This window comes from Castor canadensis, chromosome 6, assembly GCF_047511655.1.
Source record: "Castor canadensis chromosome 6, mCasCan1.hap1v2, whole genome shotgun sequence".
NCBI lineage: Eukaryota > Metazoa > Chordata > Mammalia > Rodentia > Castoridae > Castor > Castor canadensis.
This window is the reverse complement of record NC_133391.1, coordinates 65,036,530-65,056,566: the sequence shown is the minus strand read 5'-3', so window position 1 is coordinate 65,056,566 and position 20,037 is coordinate 65,036,530. Positions and strand designations below refer to the sequence as shown.

The 20,037-nt window shown below is 40.3% G+C and overlaps 1 protein-coding gene across 4 annotated transcripts in view; it reads right to left on the bottom strand.

The window, feature by feature from the left end:
- The window catches only part of Megf10 (multiple EGF like domains 10), a 164,364-nt gene that overhangs the window by 12,326 nt on the left and 132,001 nt on the right, over positions 1–20,037 (bottom strand). For 3 of the 4 annotated variants that reach the window (XM_074076610.1, XM_074076611.1, XM_074076609.1), the window contains exons 14-19: positions 9,735–9,881; positions 8,478–8,612; positions 7,835–7,963; positions 4,356–4,484; positions 3,373–3,501; positions 1,292–1,420 (exon numbers count right to left, since the gene is read on the bottom strand). In XM_074076610.1, coding sequence (XP_073932711.1) covers positions 1,292–1,420; positions 3,373–3,501; positions 4,356–4,484; positions 7,835–7,963; positions 8,478–8,612; positions 9,735–9,881 — 798 coding nt within the window. The remainder of the gene's footprint in view (positions 1–1,291; positions 1,421–3,372; positions 3,502–4,355; positions 4,485–7,834; positions 7,964–8,477; positions 8,613–9,734; positions 9,882–20,037) is intronic. The other variant, XM_074076612.1, reaches the window with a different exon arrangement.

The following is a 20,037-nucleotide window of genomic DNA, read 5'->3' as shown; positions in this document are numbered from 1 at the left end:
GCAGAACTGAGAGTTAGAGGCCAGTCCAGGCTACATAGTGAAACAGAGACACTGTCTCAAAAAACCAAAATTCAACACAACGCAAAACACACAAATATAGAACAGTAGGCTGTGAAAGTGTGTTTGCAATGTCTATGACATGGTCATGAAATACAAATAACATCTGATTGTAATTACAATCATATATATTGTGCACATGAAAAAGTTGTTTATGAAAAAATTAAATGTCGCAAATATGAGTACTATGTGGTCTGCAGTTCAGGACAAGTCCATGCACAACACTGCCGAAATTTTCTAATCTTTTACAACCTATATGCTTATCACTACCAGGAAGCACCACATGCAGTGGAAGCTGGGCTCTCTGATAGGCATGCCCTGAACCATCAGAAGCACTTTCTCCAAGGACCCATCCACTCCAGAGTCACATTGCCCAAGGGAGGCTACACAGAAGAATTTCCAGGTGATTATGAATATACCTGCTTAAAACCCATGGGCACAAGTTTCTTAAAAAGTTAAGCATGTCACCCTTATGACTCACTCTTTCTATTTCTAGATATTTATCCAAGAGAAATGAAAGCACATGGTATCCAAAGACTGGCATACTATTGTTCACAGCAGCTTTATCTGTAATAGCCTCCTAATTGGAAACAACCCCAAGTCCATCAAGAGGTGACTAAGTCAACGAATTGTGGCATATCCATTCAATGGGATGCCATTTAGCAACAGAAAGAACTGAACTACTGGAATCTAAACTAGCATGGTTCAATTTCGAAATGCTTATGTTGGCTAAATAAAACCAGACATAAAAACAGTACAGTAGGATTCCATTTACATGAAAATCTAGAGAATGCAAATCAATCTGTAGTGAAGAAAGTAGATGAGTGATTGCCTGGAACCTAAGAGGTAAGGTTGGCAGGAAGAGACATGACGATGGCTATTGTCGTGACAGTGGTGATGGCTCCGTGGATAGATACAGCTCAGTAAAGCTAAAAACATCACAGACCCCATAGAAAGTTCATGAGTTCGGAATTAGAGAAGCCTGGAATCAAAGCTGTAACATTCTATATACTGGTCATGTGACCTTGAGGGGATCACTCTGTCTCACTAAGCTTTAGCTTCTTTATATATAGGACAGCAAAAATAAGGCAGCCACCTGGCAACTAAATAAATAACAAGTTATACCACGCAGAGTTGTAATGAGGATTACACTAGATAACGTAAGTGAAAATACTTACGTTACATGGTGGCCTCACAGTAAGAGGTCGTCTTTATTATTTATTAATGTTCATACCTTGATCACATCGTGCCCCCTTCCATCCTGGGCTGCAGTAACAAGTCCCAGTGATGTGGTCACAGGTGGAGTTGTTCAGACAGTCACATATCTGACGACAACCATAACCATATGTTCCTGCAGGACACTCTGAAGAAGGAGATAAGGTCAATGTAGATCCCCAGCCTTGGGGCTCTGGAGCAAGCTTGTCTCCTCCTCTGTCCTCTGCACCTGCACAGGTGAGCCTTTTCAGGGGTTCCTGTTCAGGCAGACTTGTACTGCCCAGACAGCATTCCCTGAGTCATGGTGGGACTCAGTCAGTCTGCACAGGGCTAGAGACTGAGCTGCTTAAACATTACAGCTCCTGACATTTCTGGCTGCTGAATATGTAATGCACATATAGAGTTTCCCATGGAATGAACAGATAATTACGAAGAGCAATTTGAGATGACTCCACAGGCAAAACTGTGAGCTGCAAGGACTGAGAAGTGTAAACTAGAGGTGCTTTCCTGACAAGATATATATTTTCCTGCAGGCTCGGGGATTCTCACTTGGAGTAGTTGGGAGGACAAGTTTTGTTAATTTTCTAGGTAAGAACTTCATTTGTCGTAGAGTTCAGACTTTGATTTCACCACTTTCAGCTTTGGAGTCTAAAGTAGTAGGATTTATATGATGTAGTATAATAAGAATTGGGTATGACTTTCAACGAACAGCAAAGGTATGCTAAATCTGAAAATCTTTCTTACAAAATATTGATGCTTTCTATAAGGTGAACAGCAGGGGGCAATGTGTTGACATCAGAGTTTCCTGGCAAACACAGGGTTTCTGTTTATAGTGAGCACTGGGAGAAGTCTTCAAAAATACAGACATTTTAATTAGCTGTTCATAACAATCATGGAAGCACTTAAGAGGTTTTTAGTTAATAAGACCTTAACCAGTCATCTGGCATTCAAGTGAAAGTCAGTCTAGAGCCCATTTTGGTTTTATGTCTATTAGACATGTATACACACACAGTATTTATACACACCAGGAGGGCTGTGCATGAGATTATGTAACTCAGTATCTGTTTTATGATTAAATGAAACAGCAATGCTCTCTGCCTTGAGCTGGTTCCTGAAGCTCTTCTTGAATTTGTTAGAGGGAGACGAGGCAAAGACATGGTAGGTTTAGCACGTAAGTGAGACCTCCTGGCTGCCTAGGAAATGGGAGGTGTGGGAGTGCAGGAGAGAAATGCTTCATTGCCAAGGTCCTGCTCTGATGATTCACTTTTGCAGGCCATACCACACCTGCACCCATGTCGCCTTTGGGACATCCTTCCATGAGTCCACCTTCTGGCAAGTGGGGAGTTGTCCTGCACTTTCTTTTGCCTTGGGGGTGTTTGCCACAAGCAAGTTCACACCCTAGACCACTCAATTTCTTGAATATTGAATAGAAGGCACAGAAGAAAGGAATGATACATTCATTTGACATATTCAGTTCAAGGTTAATGTTCTTACAGTGCTGTGAGTGGATGTATAGCTCATGGGGTGGAAATGGAAAAACCAGGATGTTCAATTCCAACAGTGCATGTTCTACCTGAGTGGGATTAACTTTTTGTTAGTAGGAGTATAAAAGGTTGTCAACAGGGGCAACGCTTGCCTGCACTTGTTCCCACATTACCTACTGAGGCTGACCTGGACCCCTATGCCTCTTCCCCATTTAATATCCTATCCTCCAATGTGAGTCCAAGTTCATCCCTGCCTTGAAGAAAGATGGACAGTTTCTTTGAAGGCTCTGTGCATCCACACCCCAAAAATAAGAGAGGGAAGAAAAGCCCGAAAGATCATAATGGAAAACTTGAATTCTGTCTTCAATCCTGCAGTCACACCTTTTCCACCCAGAGTGCTGAGTGGTTACTCAAAAGAATTTGGAGGAAAGGTGCCAGGCAGGGTCCCAGGGAGGCAGATTTCTGGGAGGGGAAGTCAATCATGCTAGTAACCAACCAGTCACCCACTTAACAACTTGAAAGTTGCAGTCATTCTGCCTCAATAATTACAGGTATTCTGGAAGTTGATTCTAGAGAAAAAATAATACTGTCTAGTGCATTATGTTCTCATACTCACTCTGCTCACAGTGCCTTCCCATGAATCCCGTGCGGCAAGTGCACTGCCCAGAGATGTGGTCACAGTCAGCTCCATTTTGACACTGGCATATCAATGCACAGTCCCTGCCATAAAACCCCAAAGGGCATCCTGTGTGAGGAGGGAGGACAGCAGGAGTCAGAAGGCTGCTGAGGAGAAACACAGGTCCTGCCTCTAACATTTTTGTGTTTAAACTTGAAGGATGCTGAGCCATTTGAGAATAAATATAATAGTGCATATCTCAGTTTGCCACGGGGGCTTCTTTGAAGTCCCATATCAGGGTGCTTGCAAGGAAGTGTAACCCACAAGTAGGAGGCTGAAGAGTAACTATCATTGGTTCCCATGGAGACAAAACTAGTGTCTTCCCACAGAGCCTCCCTTAAAGCCTGTGAATATGTGGGGCAGTTCCTTTCCTTCTTCACCCAACTACTAGAATCCTAGACTTGAATTTCCTAGACTGAAATGAATACTTTATATTAAAATTATCTGTATCATCTTTCTTTCCTTCCTTTCTACCTCTCTTCTCTCTCTCTCTCTCTCTCTCTCTCTCTCTCTCTCTCTCTCTCTGTCTTTCTCTCTCTATCTCTCTTTTTCTTTCTTTCTTTCTTGACAGGTCTCACTATGAACTCCAAGCTGGTCTCAAATGTCCAATCCTCCTGCCTCAGCCTCCTGAGTGCTGGGATTACAGGTGTGAGCCACTCTGTCCTGCTATATGCTTTTGCTTCCAGCTCTCCTACTGGTTTTGTCCTCTGTAACTGTTATTAACTTACATAATAACAATTACTGTGCTTCACAGATGCTTTGCAAAAAGCTATAAGCCCTCACACTGTTGCTCTTAGCCAGTTAGAGAAATTTAGATGTCTAGAGGTCATTAGGTAGATGAAGTATTTCCTGCCAGAACCTTGGCGAGCTCAGCTGTGCTGGCTATGGCTCCCCTTCCTAAGCCTCAGAGGCTCCTTGCTTACTCTGAGTGCAGTAGAGCCCCGTCCAGCCAGGAGTGCATTTACATTCCCCGTCGTAGGCACTGCAGAAGGCTCCGTTGTGGCAGTTGCAAGTATGGATGCAGTTGGGGCCCCAGTGAGCAGGTGGACAGGCTGAAACCACAGCAAGCATGGAGAGGTATGTAAACTAGTTCTGAGGCCAACACCAAGCAGAGAGAGCTCCATCACCCCTACCCATCTCCTTGGATGGGGTAGGTCATAGTGTAAATCAGGACTAAGAAAGTACAATAAACCCACAATTTAGTGCAGAAACCAACAAGGCAATGCTGACAGCAACAATGATTATGATCACTGACATGTTCATTTACAACTGCAGAATGAAGAGATGGGGCAAGAATTGTTTTAAATTTATACATTCAGTTATTAAACAAATACATATTCAATACCTACTGTGTGTCCAGTACTGTTCTAGGCATAAGAGAGACAGAAGAGGAGAAGACAAAGTCCAAACCACCTTTTAGATATATATATTTTTTTTAATTTATTTATTTTATGCAATACTGGGGTTTGAACTCAGAGCCTTGTGCTTACTAAGCAGGCACTGTACCACTTGAGCCATGCCCTCAGCTCTGGACTCTCTTCTTTCTTTCTTTCTTTCTTTCTTTCTTTCTTCTATCTTTCTCTTTCCTTTTTTTATAGCTTTTTTATTATTATATTATTGTTTTATTGGGGGTGCATTATACAAGTGCTTACAATATGTCATAGTTAAATTCATCCCCTCCATCATTCTTCTTTATTCCCCCTCCCCCCATTCTTAGAACAGTTTCAACAGTTCTCATTTTTCCATTTTCATATGTGAGTACATACTATTTTCAACATATTCACCCTCCTGCACTCTTTCATTATAACCTCTCCCCTCCCACTCATATTTTAGTAGGGTCAGAAGAAAAATGAAGCAGCCAATTGGAAAAACAATGGTGATAAAAACTATGGAAAAACTAAAATGGGATAAGGAGGACAGAATGATGGGGGCCACTCCTTAAGGATGGCCTATCTAAAGAGGGGAAATTTGAGCAGAGAGCAGATGGTAAAAAAGGAACCTCAGGTCATGTAATTTATGTTTTTGATTTCTAAATCCTGCTACTATTTAACTCTGGAGTTGTTGCTATATGTTCACTTTACATGGTTAGGTTCCCAGCTGTGGGAAACCCTTAATTGGAAGAAGTAAAAGATGATAAAATTAAATCCTTATGGATTTCTGCTAAATGAAGAACAATCAAAAAGTGAGATAATGTATGAAATAAAAACAGAAGATCATCTAATGAAGATACATTGTAAGTACATATGTAACTCTTGCAATGTATCCCCATGTACAACTATCATAAGCTAATAAAAACATAAAATAGAAGATCATGGGGGAAAATAACCTGATTCATGAGCTACTTTTTATTCATTAAAAGAAAGACTACATATACTTTCTATATGATTATCCAGTAGGAAACATGGAGCAATAAAGACAACAAATATATCTGAAGTCATTTTAAAAAAATCTCCCATAAGTGTGTACACCTTTTTTACCCAAGAGCAAGAAAAAATTAATAGTCGGCAGTCAAGGTCTATAATGAGCATTAGAGTGGATTTTTCTGAGGAGAAAACCCTCATTTAACAGATGAAGAAACTTTAGTTGAATAAAGATCAATGGTGACTAGTCCAAGGCCACACAAATTCAAAGTATTTGTTATTAGTTAGGGAAGCACAGCTTCTCTCTGAAGGCCATGAGAGACAGGATGAGGGCAGAGGATGTGGCTGAGTGGTAGAGCACTTGCCTAGTAAGTGCAGGCCCTGCATTCCATCCCCAATACTGCAAGAAAACAAAAGAACAACCACAAAAACTAGATTCAGGGTAAAATGACTCAAGTGTCCAGTCCATCTAGTGTTGGATGCTACAAGCTTTACTGAAATAACCTACTTCTTAGATGACACTTAATAAGCTTTTGCAGACTCTTTTACGCCCATGACATTTTTCTAAGGTAACTGCTTGTATGAGTCACAATATTGGTGATGATCAGAGAATGGGAATAAGTATCACTCAACTTTTACATCCCTGTGATAAATGTAGAGACAGGGCCTTAAAAAATCATTTTGTCAAGGAAACTTACCCCTTTAAATGCACCCCTTTAATTTTTCAAAGTTTTTTGTTTTCATTGAGGAAGACTTTTCTCTTTTTAGACAGGCTGATAATCAGCCAAAAATAAATATTAAGATGGTTCCATAGAGTCCATAAGGGAGTTAATGAAGTCAATGATCCCCATGAGAAGCAAAGGTTTCAGCTAAATAAATAAGCTTCTTCTGGGGTGGCTGGGAACAGGCAACACCAGTGTCTTCTTCATAGCGGTGTGCCTGTTTTGTTTTGGAAGTGACCAACTTCCAAGATGAAGAGGACTTTTTAAAGAAGCAAAATCATGATACGGCAATGACATTGGATCTTTTTTTTCCAAACGCTGTCACTGAGTTTCAGTATCTGTTTCTCAACTTGTCATATCCCAACCTGAATCACAAGTGACCCTGCGATTTGAACAAACTATATTTACTTCTGAAATGACGCCCCTCAAACGGAATGAAACACATACCACAGAATTACATCTAATAACAAACACTTCTTTCACCAAAGAGCAACAGTCCAAAATCAGTGGGCTCTGCCTCCTTCTTTTTCAGAAAGAGGGTAAAGCCTGAACTACTCAAAAAATTTAGAAAAAAATCTTTAGCAAAAGTATATCATTCATAAATTAATATTTTAAAATTGGTTATAACTGTGGCATCTGAATTAAATGGATAATCAACTACATGTAAAATAAGTACATAGTCAGTCTTTGCTTTCTCTTATTTGCATAATGGATTTGATATAAATTAAGCATTTGCTTTGAAATTTATTACGAATGGAACTAGATTACCCCAGTACAGCTATTCTTGGTTAAAAGCTAAACACTTATAAAAGTTTCACTGATTGACTCTCCCAAAGCATTAACCAAAGACTTATGATGGTCAATGCCATCTTTTTAATGACCTGGGTAATCTGAAAATTATATAATTCCCTTTTTTTCCAGGGCTGAGGATTGAACCCTGGGCCTTATGCATGCAAGGCAGCAGTTTACCACTGAGCTACATCTCTAGCCCCATTTATTTATTTAGGTTGCTGCCATTCTTTTTTTTAAGAGTCAGACTTCTAAATACACCTAGTTATGTTTTAAATCAATGGACAGTGAGCCACTGAAAGGTAAATAAGCAAATGTTACATATTTAGCTTCTTCCCAATGCATCACTTTGATGTAGAGATTGGATCATTGCAGAGAGCTATTAACAGAAAGGACTTTAAAAACTAGAATGCATTTGCTAATTGGTCATACATTCTTTCTTGACTATACGCATACTCATACTTAAATCTTGAGGTTCTTAAAAACAAACAAACAAGAATGGTTTTGTTGTTGTTCCCCAGCAAGACTTACGTTGAGAACAGTCACTGCCAATCCAACCCGGGTAGCACTGACAGGATCTATCAATGGGGTTACAGGTGCCATTGTTGGTGCAGGTGCAAATTCCTGCACAGTTTTTCCCAAATCTGCCACTGGGACACACTGTGAATAAGCTACAGGTCAGTAACTTGCAATCACAATCCATCTCACAGAACCCTAGGCCCCTAGGACAGGAAATGACTTCAAGCGTCACCAACCCAGCTACCCATCGACTAGCTGTCTCTTCACTGCAGCACCCCACCCATCTTATATGGACTCGTTTTTTACAAAGACATGGAGCAAGAGACCTCACTAAGGGCCCCCAAACCAAGAGACAATATTACATTTCTAGAACTCTGACTTCACAGCTTCTCACTCAGGGATTCAAAAATCCTTCCTTATATTGATTTTTCATGGAAGGATGTTCCCAATTAAACCTGAAGAGGATCACAGCTCAGAGAATAAAGAGCTTTTGCTGGCATGGCGAGCCAGCGTTTTCAAAGCTCACAGTCATTTTCAGAAGCTGCAGACACAGCACACCAGAAGGCAGTGAGAGCTATGTCCTTTGGGAAGTCTGAAACAGCACTGTAGCACTTTCTCTTCACAATCTCTCTCTTCAAAATGCTCAGAACCCTACCTTCATTGCAGAGGGCTCCTGTGAAGCCAGGCAAGCAGTCACACAGGCCTGTGATGTGGTGGCATGGGCCGCTGCTATGGACACACTGGGGGCATGTCTGGCTGCAGCGATGCCCATAAAAACCAGGGGAGCAGACTGAAAATAGAATGGAAACCAACAGTTATCTTTCTGAGACACATTTGTCTCCTATTCCACATCAGGATCTTGTTAAAGTCTGGAGGAAAAAGAAAATGACACAGAGAATTTTCCAAGTAACCAACAACAGGAAAAGCAGTCTTTAATAAGGAAAAGAAGCCACTAAACTCCAAATTCCTCCAGGACAAGCAAATGTCTTATGCCTCTTTATTTTCCTATTTAGGATACCTATAATTAACTTAAGGCTGTGCATAGACCAAGGGCTCAAAGAGTTTTTGTTGAATGAATAAAGAAAAGAGAAAATTTCTAAATACTAATAAGCCCCCAAATAAGCATTCCCAAGCTATCTGTTGATTCATTATTCTCTAAGACTCATTATAGGCAATAAATAGATCTATTGTCAAAATGAGATCTGTCTTCATCAGAACAGTGTAGGTTAATGACTGTGGTTAGAAAGTGAGCTTAGGTGCTTCCTAAGACTTTATTTGGATTTAAATACATAGTGGCTACACAGATCTCGTAACAGGAAAAGTGTATCTCATAGTCATATATTCTTTCTAGATTATATTTACTAAAAGAGTTAGTAAAATGTACAACTTCCTAACTTGAAGGTGATATTGACCAATGTTATCAGCCCTAATTTTTTAACTTTGCAATTCCATTTGCCCCATAGCTCTGACATTAAGACTACTAGGAGGATTATGATTTGCCTCAAGGTTTGGCTGATGTTGACTTCTGGTAATTGAGGTGAGGCCCATGCCAAATTGCTGAATAAAATATTTACAGGTCAATGGATTTCTGGAACACCATTTGCAAGCTCTAAGGAAGAATCAAGAATTGTGTCCTGATGACGGTGCCAACGAGACACTGAAATCATTACTGGGAAGAAATGGTTAAGCCCATCTGTTAAGGTAGTTGAAGGTTGGAGGTTGAAAAGAATAAAGTTCTGGGGAAGTCCTACTGAGGATAGTTCTACAAAGGACAAGTAACCTATTATGCCCTCTTCTGCCCTTGGTTGCAACAGAACCTCACTATAAACAGAGGGGTGGGATAGAGACCATCATTCTGCACATAGAGCCCAGGGAAGGAGAAATAGCAATTACTGCTTAATGAGACACTTACTTCTCTGGCAAGTGGTGCCTCGGAATCCTGGCGCACATTCACAGATGCCATCATCGGGGGAACACGAAGCCCCATTTTTACAATAGCAGGGCAGGGAGCAGTTGGGGCCCCAGCGTCCTTCAGCGCACACACTGTCACAGTGCACACCTGAAATGACGCACACAGGTCAGGGCTGAGGGGGAGGCAGTGTGGGGGCTTCAGTGGATTTTAACACAAAGATGAGGACTAAGTTCACAGTGTAAAACTGAGTCCCATAGGCAACAATGAGCAAAGATGGCCTATGGTTTAAAATCTAGTTATCATCTTATATACACCAACACACAATGTCTTTACAACATTAAAATAATACACAGACCTATTTTCTATGCAATCGTGAAAGAATAGAACACCTTTAGTGTATTGAGTTTTCTTCTTTAGTGGGAGGAAGCAATAGGAAAGCCCAGGGCTCTGTCAATTGAAGGCAAAATTTATCAAAAAAAAACTATTGATTTCCTCCTCCTCTCCACTCTTTGTTTTCACAGAGAAATGAACAGCATATTCAATGATAAGGCACATCACAAAGTGCCTTACCAAGAAAACCCTACACTGAAGTAAACAAGCACAATCTTAAAATATTTTGAGGATATGTTGTGCAGAATGGAAATATGCACTAATGTCCACCAAATTCATCCTTAAAAATTTAATCTCACATTGAACAGACACAGGCAGGATATATCACAACTGATATTATTTATATGCTATTGTCTAAGCTATTGATTATTATAAAAGTGTATGTAGGTATTTGACTTTCATTTTGGAAACAGAGAAACTTCAGAATCAGTCATGAATGAATAAACAAATGCCTAAAAGGAACATAAAACACTCACCAAGGTTGCAAAACTAAAAACAAAACACAAAACCTTAGGTTTTATTTAAGGTAAAGGGAAATCTCTTGATAATTTGTAATCGAAATACAACCGGGACCTCTTTTTTGTAAGACAAAATTCTTTACAACCCAAAGAGAAGCTCTTCACATAGAAAGGCCATGAGTTATAATTAGTGGTGAACTTGCAAATGCTGGCTTCAGACCAAATGTAAACATGGTGAGAACAAGCACGCACTCCCTCCAGCATTCCACAACACTTACAGCTACCAGTACCCAGGATGCTGGGCAGTCCATGTTTTGAATTAGTTTTTACTTCTGAAGTGATTAGGAGAAGAGTCATTGTGGCCTGAACTGTCACACAGAAGCAGACTGGGTTATCACGACCATTGCCGCTGAATAATAATTCTCTGCTTCTTGCTGTCCCTGTGTTTCTCCTTCTGAAAGTCTCCCACGTGGTATAGGCTGTCCAGTAGGCATGAAAGGACGCAGGCCTCATTGTTTCTAGCTTTAGTCAACAATAGACCTCTATTTCAACTCAGACTGCTGGATGAAGAAAGGGGGCCAGGTTAATTTATAAAGCTGATTGGGATTTGAATTCTCCCCATGGAGTGAAATATGGAATCTGGGCCTACTATGTTATTGGGGGGGGGTGGTTTTCACAAATATAGTATCTTACTTTTTCAATCTCTTTTGCAAAGCTGCGATGGAACTGCAAACTCAGCCATCTCCAGATGTGATACACTAACCATGGAGTCTCTGATGAGACTCCACCAGACATACTGGGGAGTAGTCCACTTCAAAAGGATGTTACAAAACTAAACTTTGTGAATTTGAAGAGGAGATCATAAACCTACCACAGACTTCACTCTCAACTCAGGTCCCTGACTTTGAGCCAGGGCTCCTGTCACAGCTGAGATGGGGACACCTGCTGGACAGAAATGAAGACATCCTGAGCATTCTGGTCCAGACCACACAGGCAAATCTCAGATAGAGGTTCAAAGAAGCGGAAGCTGTTATCTAGTTAATCTGATAATCATCCTGAAAATTAGTCCTCATTTTTTATGCTTTTTTTGGGAGGGGTGGATTTGGGGAAAATGAGATTTAACATTTATGGTGATTTAGTTTATAGTTATTTGCCAAATCACTACTTGGTTACACTTAAGTTCAGTGAAGATGGACCAGAAATGCTATTTTCCATTCTAAGTTATGGTTTATGTATTGCTTAGCACAGTCTCCATCAGAGCATGCTAAGAAAAACGGCCACGGGCCAGAATGACAATCTAAATAGAGTGGTCTTTTATTTCATATCTGATTCCTCTCCCTTAAGGATTTGCTCAGCTGTTTAGCATAACCATCAGTCATAATCAACTTTATCAATGTAATTTTCAAATAAGTAACAAGGCCCATAATACAGCAAGAAGACCCATTGCAAAGATAAGCTTGTTTCACATGATTTACCCATCATTTCACTTTCAGAGACTCATAGGGAATTCTACAGGTCATCTATCAACCTCCCTCTGTCTCACATCATATAAACATATTTCAGCATAGCCAAGCTTATTTTAAAATAACTTTTATTTTAGTATTGCAAAGAAATCTTTCCTTTGAGTGTAAATTATCAGCATTCTATTACCAACACCTCTTTAAGATTCAAGCCCTTTCATTTTCCTCTATCATCAGTATAAGCAAGTCATCATTTTGCAGATATTAATGCCTAACCTATTTGAAGATAAATAGCAAGTATGTCTTGGGCAGAGGCAAGTCCAAGGAAAGTGGGAAGCTGTCTTCTCTGTGCTATATCCTTTCTCCCCCTGCCTCCCTCATACCATCTGTGCCCCTTGCCATCTTTCCTTCCATCTTATAGTTAGGGAAGGACAAGGCAAATCTATTATGGCTGAGGCCTACTTTCTTTGGAGATTACTAATATTTTAAGAGAGCACACATTTTAACAGCTTAAGAAATAAATATCTAATTGTCAAATTTCAGGCAATGAGGCTCATGTAGGGAGTTCTGGGAGACTGCTTCTCTAAGGCTGCTGATGTGACTTCCTCATAAGAACAACCCTGTAGTGGAATGCACTTAAGAGCAGAGTTGTAACCATTTTTGACTATGTATGTTATTCTTTATTTCTATTGATATCATTTTATTTGTCAACTTTGCTATAAGACATTTTTTTGTTTCCTTCATTTGTCAAAGACAAAAAGGAAAATTTAAGTCAATAAGCATTCAAAGAGTCCAGCAGGTGCTTGTTGGTGAGAACTTCTCCAAGAAAGTAACTCTAGCTGGGGGTGGGGGATGGTACAGCTCAAGAATTAGAGAGCCTGCTTAGCAAGTACAAGCCCTGAGTTTAAAACTCCAGTATTACCAAAAAAAAGAGAAAGAAAAGAAAGGGAGAGAGGGAGGGAGGGAGGCAGGGAAAGAGAGAAGAAGGAAGGAAGGAAGGAAACTCACATCAGGGTGAAAATGGTTCCAGATGAGGCCCACCAACTCTGTCTGGGGACCAAGATCATGGACGGAGGTAGCCTGTGAAGGAGGGAATGAGGCTCCTGCCTGAAGAAATAGTGGAGTGCAAGGCTTGGAGGCACAAAGAAGTATGAGGAAATCTTTCAGGAATTGCAAACACAGCTGAAACTCAGGGGCTGGGAAGAGGAAGCGAGGCACATGGATAACCAGGCAATGGACAACAAAGAAGAGTCCAGATCACCATGCTGTGCAGTGTGAACCTCTTCCCAATGTTAACAATTTTGAAGGAGGGGCATAACTAATTTCATGTTTTATAGACAGGCAGAAGATGGTTTGAAGAGGTGAGTCTAGAAGAGAGAAGGTAAGTCAAGTGTCCAGTTGAGGTTACCCAGGAGAAAGTGGTTAAAAAAAAAATAACAAGATACATTGAACTAAATTGACGACAGCTTGGATGCAGGCAAAGAATAATTCTGGAGATATACAGGAGAAAATGCAGATAAAGAATTCCCATGATCCCTACCCCACCCATTAATTACTTCTGGCAGCTGAGAAAGAGGAGGGTTCTGGTTTTGCTCACTATAGTGTCTAATACAAAGATGACATGAGATAAATATTTGGCAAATGAATCAATAAGCACAGCTCTCCTTCTCTACATGATATTCAGGACCACCTTCCAACTGGATGGAGCAATACCAACATTCTTTGCTTCCCTGAATAAGTATTCATTCAAACCAGGAAGCCTAACCCACTTGTGGTATGTGTACCTAAGATGGTGACCCTTTCCAGGTAAGTGAGTAGAAATGGCTACCTTGTTTAATTCTGAGAAGACAGACTTTGGGGAGCTCAGGTCTGTTTTTGAATGTTATCCCAGATTATAGAGTGATAGAAAAATTATGAAACATCTTAAGGAAATTTCATTGAAATGTTTACCTACCAAAGAACAGATAAAAGCTTTAAAGTGAGTTACTTCAGGAAATAAATTCCTAAAATATTTGGAAGAAGGGGCAAATGGGCTCTAAATTTCTGGCAATCTCTGGTTCAGTGGAAGCATTTTTTTCCTGATAAATGTTCTAATGCTGATAAGGAGATCTGCAAGGGACTGTTTTTGCCAGGACAGAGGACAAAGAGCTCTTTGATAGGCTTCACAAGTTGCTAGGCAATGGCTGAATGATTGCGATAAACTTCAGCTAAGCAGCTCTAAAGAAATGTTCGCGCATTTAATGTCTGATGCATTCTGCCAACGGACTCAATGTGAAATCAGCATTCACTGGGCATTTGTGATTACATGAATGAAATAAATAAATCATCCCGGGTGTTATTATTTTTCCTCTCAAAGATAAAGCCCCAAATCCTTTTCTTGCTTACTTGTTATGTCCGTTGTACCAGTACTGCAATATTTGGGGTGTTACTGAATAAAGGAAGTGATTTTTGATTCAATGTCTTGATCTTGGACAACAAGCTATTACACAAGTATTAGGACAAAGGGAGATATTTGTTAATACTAATCAGGTTTGGTGGCTATGAGGGGATGAAATATAGCATCTAGTCCTAGCACTTTTTCTGCTTTTCTAGTCCTTTGGCCATCTGACCAACAAAGGGACAGCATAGTACAGTAAGTACAGTGTAGGGAAGTTATTCACAGTGCATCACCTATGTCCATAGAGATCCACCTGACAGATCCTGAGAATCTATCAGGATGCGCGTTGGCAACATTTTATCTCTATGTTCCTAGCACCCAAGCACTATGGTGGCACAGAACTTAGAAATACTTGACAAATGGTTGCTAAATCAAAGATTTGGATTGGGATACTATGGATTTCAAAGGTCCACTCTATGAATATGCTTCATATAGGTAACCATGTTGATGTTGAGAAAAAGTCCCTATGGTCATATAAACTAGGGATGTTTCCATTTGCAGGTATAAGACAAAAGTGCTGGATAGCACCACTGCCAACATTAGCTCTGATCCAGTGAAAGCAGACAGAATTCATGGCTGGGCAGAATGAGAGCTCTGGGGGGCTTTGTGTCTCTTTTTTCCTTTTTCTTTTTTGTTTTAGTGGCATCTCTTTCCACTCTCACTTCAGAGACCTAATCTTCTGCTTTGATATGACCTCCCCACCAATATCCCACAAACAGATAGCTACAGACACACTCTCTACTACTCAGCATCCCAAAAGGTCAAAGAGTGAGTCATCTGTATTTGTAGCTGACTGAGTGCTTCATGTTAATCAACCGCTCTGACAAAGTTATTAGCTCCAACCTTGATTTGCATTCTGTGTCTATGGACAAAGGAGGGAAGGTCTCCCCTTACTATAACAATTCAGGCATCACTAAGCTGCGTGGGAACCTTGGGACAGTAGCTGAAGAGACAGTTCACTTGCTCTACTGGTCACACTTGGTGTATGGGGAAACCTGGAAAGAGGGGCTGTCTTTGTGGAAGGGCCCAGGGCCACTATAGGCCTCTGCTTCCTGCGAAGAGTGCATAGCTGGATTCATCTTACCACTTGCCACAGGGCTCCTCCTTTCAATTCCCTATCCTTTGCTGGGCTCAGGTGAGCACCCACCTCTTCTTCTATTCTCCTGTCCTTTTCTCACCTTATTCCATACCTGCCAGTCTCTCTTTTTTCATGAGGCCCTGAAGCTAATGAGTGTCCTAATCCCTTTTCTGCTAATTTGGTATTCAACATTTTTATTCTAGTACAAATGCATCCTGGAGCCTTCTCTGGAGCCTTCCCTTTTGTCACTGGTATTAGACTTCTGTCAAAGAATGGCCCCAAGTTCTTCACTGATTAAGGTTATAAGGTATACCAGATGTGGCCCAACCAAACAGTAACTTTCACTTCCTGGGCTACCGGCAGGATTTTTTAAATGACAGGTAGTGTCACCAAGTAAGGTTGTACAGATTGTTCACTATACAAGAGCTCCTGGCCAAGAGGCTGAGTCAGGGCAGACATCTAGCTCTCCATATGCCAAGGAGTACATGTTAAGGGTTTTCCAAATTCTTTCCAAGTTTGTACAAAGTTGCTTTATGGATTGGCAGGAGCTCCATCCTCCTCTTTTCCATGCAACCTCCAAATTCTCATTCAGTAGGTGCAAGGTAGCAACTGGGAACATGCAAGTTGAAAGAGTTCTCAGGTGACAGTGATCTTAGCCAAGACTGGGAACCAGGCTACAGACTGCACAGGTTCCCATACAGCTGGAACGAAACCTTGATTAGCTGTAATACCCACCAAATAGGTGTTCTGGTCAACTGAAGTCAGGGCAGAAAGGAAAAAAAACAAACACCAACCTGTTTCTATCATTTCTAGGAAATATTTTATAAAGCAGGTTAGTCCACTACTCTGAAAATACACATCTATTTTCATAAAACTCACTGTATTTCATCTGGAATTTCACAATAATCATTTTCAAAAGCCAGTTTCATTTTATAGCACAGTATGGCGTGTGTGTGCACGTGTGTGCGTGTGTGGTATGTGTGTATGCATGTGTGCAGCAGAGGTGTGTGAGAAGCAGCCTAGGACAGGGCCAATATTCGTGTTAATATTTCTACTGCAGTCTTTTGGCTTTTGATAAAACGTTGACTAAAAATGTCAATAAATGAAGGTTTCGAATAACCACATATTAAAATGTGCAAGTCCTTTCTTTTGGAAAATGGTACATTTTGTGGGGGAGAGTAGCTAGGCTATCAAATGCAACTTTTATTTGGCTCATCTTCATAGTACCACATTTTGAAGACTTGGTATTTTACCAAGGTAAAATAAAACTATCAGTTATAGTAGATACTTTAAAAATGTCAATTTCTTTAGGAGAAAAAACCAAAACATTACACACTAAGGTGAGGTTGTGACTGGTGATGAGCCAAGAGTAAGAACCCAGATTTCCTTGGCCAATGAAACTCAGAGGTCCTCAATACAGGCTTAGTAATTTCCTCTGGCAGAGGGACGAAGCTCTCTTGCCTTACTCTGGCTCCAGACCCTCAGTGTCCTGAGTGGCTGAGCCCATTGTGCTGTCTTGTTGATGTGGTGAGGGGAAGAGCCCAGTCCCTGTGTTTGATTTCACTAATTACCTCACAAAAGTCTCACTGTTACACTACACCTTGTACCCTCTCCAGTGTCACTTAGCAAGTCACCTGGAGCTACAGCTACAGGGAAGACAAGAAAGAGAATCACTCACTTCCCCAGGCTCACGTTAATGATTTGGCCCCTAATCTGCCTCCTAAATGAAAAGCAAAGCTTTCTTTATATTAAGAAAGGTCCTAACAAGGAACTAACTCAAACAAGTTTATTGGTGAAAAATTATGAGCCTAGCCAGTGTTAACAATGAAACAATGGCCTGTGTAAATAATACACAGAACCTGTTCTTTCCTTGTTTAAAAAGAAAAAAAAAAGCAAACCAATTCTTGGTCCAATTGTATGGTGTTTTGAGAAAGTCTGGAACTTTCTCTTCCTCCACATCTGTTTGCTTGTATCAAATGTGTTCTGTAAGTGTGGGAGACAATCACACAGCAAGCTTACACACAGACAGCTAACAGCTCACACAGAAGACCCAGAGGAATGCATTGGGACAACTAAGCTGGCCTAGGAACAACAAAGACATACAGGTCACAAAGCAAAAAAACAGTGGGCAACAAGAGACAGAGTCACAAGGCAGCAAAACTTCTTCCCTCTGGAGAAGTAGACCACTTGCAGATGGGAAGAGGATTACAAGATTACATTGTGTGACAAAGCCACTGCATTCCCGCAGGAGCTTGGTAGGTCCAAGGCCAGATGCGATAATTTGGCTTACCCCATGACCCAGACTGTGGAATGCAATGAACACATTTGCTGACTGGCTTCAGGCCAAATCATCTCTTGCTTTTCTCATGTATGCTAGAGTGTGTCTTTCATAGACCAGTTCTAAGTCATCAAAGTGGGAGACACACAAGTCTGCTCAGGAACACCTCACATTCTCTATAAGATAAAATTCTGAATTTTCCAGAAGAGTAAACATGCTGTTTTGCCTCACTGTGGTCACTGATAAATTAGTACTGGTCAGTCTATTTGAAAACTGCAAGAAGCCTGCTGAAGTCACAAAATCTGCCTTAATCCCTGGTGTGATTAGTAATGGAGAGTTGAGAGAACCATGACTTTCATATTGTAAAGTCAGAGTTTCACAAGTCAAGAAGGAACCACAGGGTCAGGGGACCTTATATCTGTGGGTAGTTCCTATTGACAGAGAGTGAAGTCTGCTGCACAGCCTTGGCCTTTTTCCCAAGATAGCTCTGAGATACTTGAAATCAAGCACATGACAGTTAATCTCAGTTTGCTTCCATCAGAGGTCAAAGAAACTCTTGACCAATTCTATGGGACTGACATACAACATTGAAGAGGTTGCTGGTGACAGTGACATCCCATGTTTATCATTCTGAAATCTTAATACTCCACAAATTGACCTATGGAGTGAATATTCATTAAATTTATACCTTGTTTCATTGTTGAAACTGACATGTTGACCCTAAAATTCAAATTGAAATTCAAGGGACCCAAAATAGTCTAAATAACTCTATATTTATCAATTTTAAAACTTCCTCCAAGGCTGCAGTATCCGAAACAGTATAGTGCTGGTGTAAAGATAAACATAAAGACCAATGGGACAGAATACAAAGTCAAGAAGTAAAACTTCTCACATCTATGGGCAATTGATTTTTGACAAGGGTGGCAAGACAATTCAATGGGGAAGGAATAGTCTTTTCAACAAATGGTGCCAGGACCACTGGATATTCACATGAAAAAGAGTAAAGTTTGAGTCCCTTAATCATAGCGTGTTAGAAAATTAAATCAAATGGGTCAAAGAACTAAATGTAAAGCTAAAACTAGACTTTAAAAAAAAAGCATAAGCTTAAATCGTTGTGACTTTGGATTAGGCAATTACTTACCAAAAGCACAAGCAGCAAAATTTTAAAAATAGATAAACTAAACTTTATCAGAAGCTTTTCCACTACAAAAAGAAAACTGTCAATAAAGTTAAAACACACATACATACACAGACACATCTCAAAAAATAGGGAGGATAGCTACTCAGGAGGCAGAGATCAAGAGGATTGTCGTATAAAGCCAGTCTTGGCAAAAAGGTGGTGAGACCTCATCTCAACCAAAAGTTAGGCATATTGGTACATGCCTGTCATCCCAGCTACATAGAGAAGCACAAATAGGAGGATTGCACTTCAGGCATAAAGCGAGACCCCATCTCTAAAATAATCAATGTAAAAAGGACTAGCACTGTGGCTCAGGTTGCAGAGCGCCTGCCTAGAAAGCATGAGTCCCTGAATTCAAGCCCCAGTACTAACAACAACAACAAAAAAAATGGGAGGAAATGCAAATCATATATCTGATGAAGGATGTTTACCTAAATATAAAGAGTTATTATAACGCAACAATAAAGACAACCTGATTAAAAAGTTAGCAAAGAATCTAAACAGATGTTTCTACAATGATATACAGACAGCCAACAAGTACACAAACAGATCCTCAACATCACTAGCCATCAGGGAAACACAAAGCAAAAACACTAGGTTGGTTGTAATAAAAAGGGAGATGTGTTGGTGGGGGATGGAAGCTGGAAGCCTTCCATGTTGGTGGTGGGAATACAAAACAAGCCTGCAAGAACAACAGTGTTTTTGCTCATGATTTACAGACGATGAAGATGGTGCTAAATGTGCAAGCAAGCCTGTTTATCATGAGAGAAAACAACCTTCTTCCAGGACCACTGCTTGCTTGATAAACTTCTGAGCTAAAATCACGAAGCCACATAACTAAGGAGAAATTCTCAACCTGGGGTTAGAAAGTCTGTATCAGCTATGTTATGAATTTGTCATACTTAAAACACAATTGTAAGAAGGACAAAATTTTAAAACTCTTATTTCTAGAAAAGAAAATTTTGCATATTAACCTATCTATATTTGCATAGGAATATTAGTATTTACTATTTTGTCTCCCT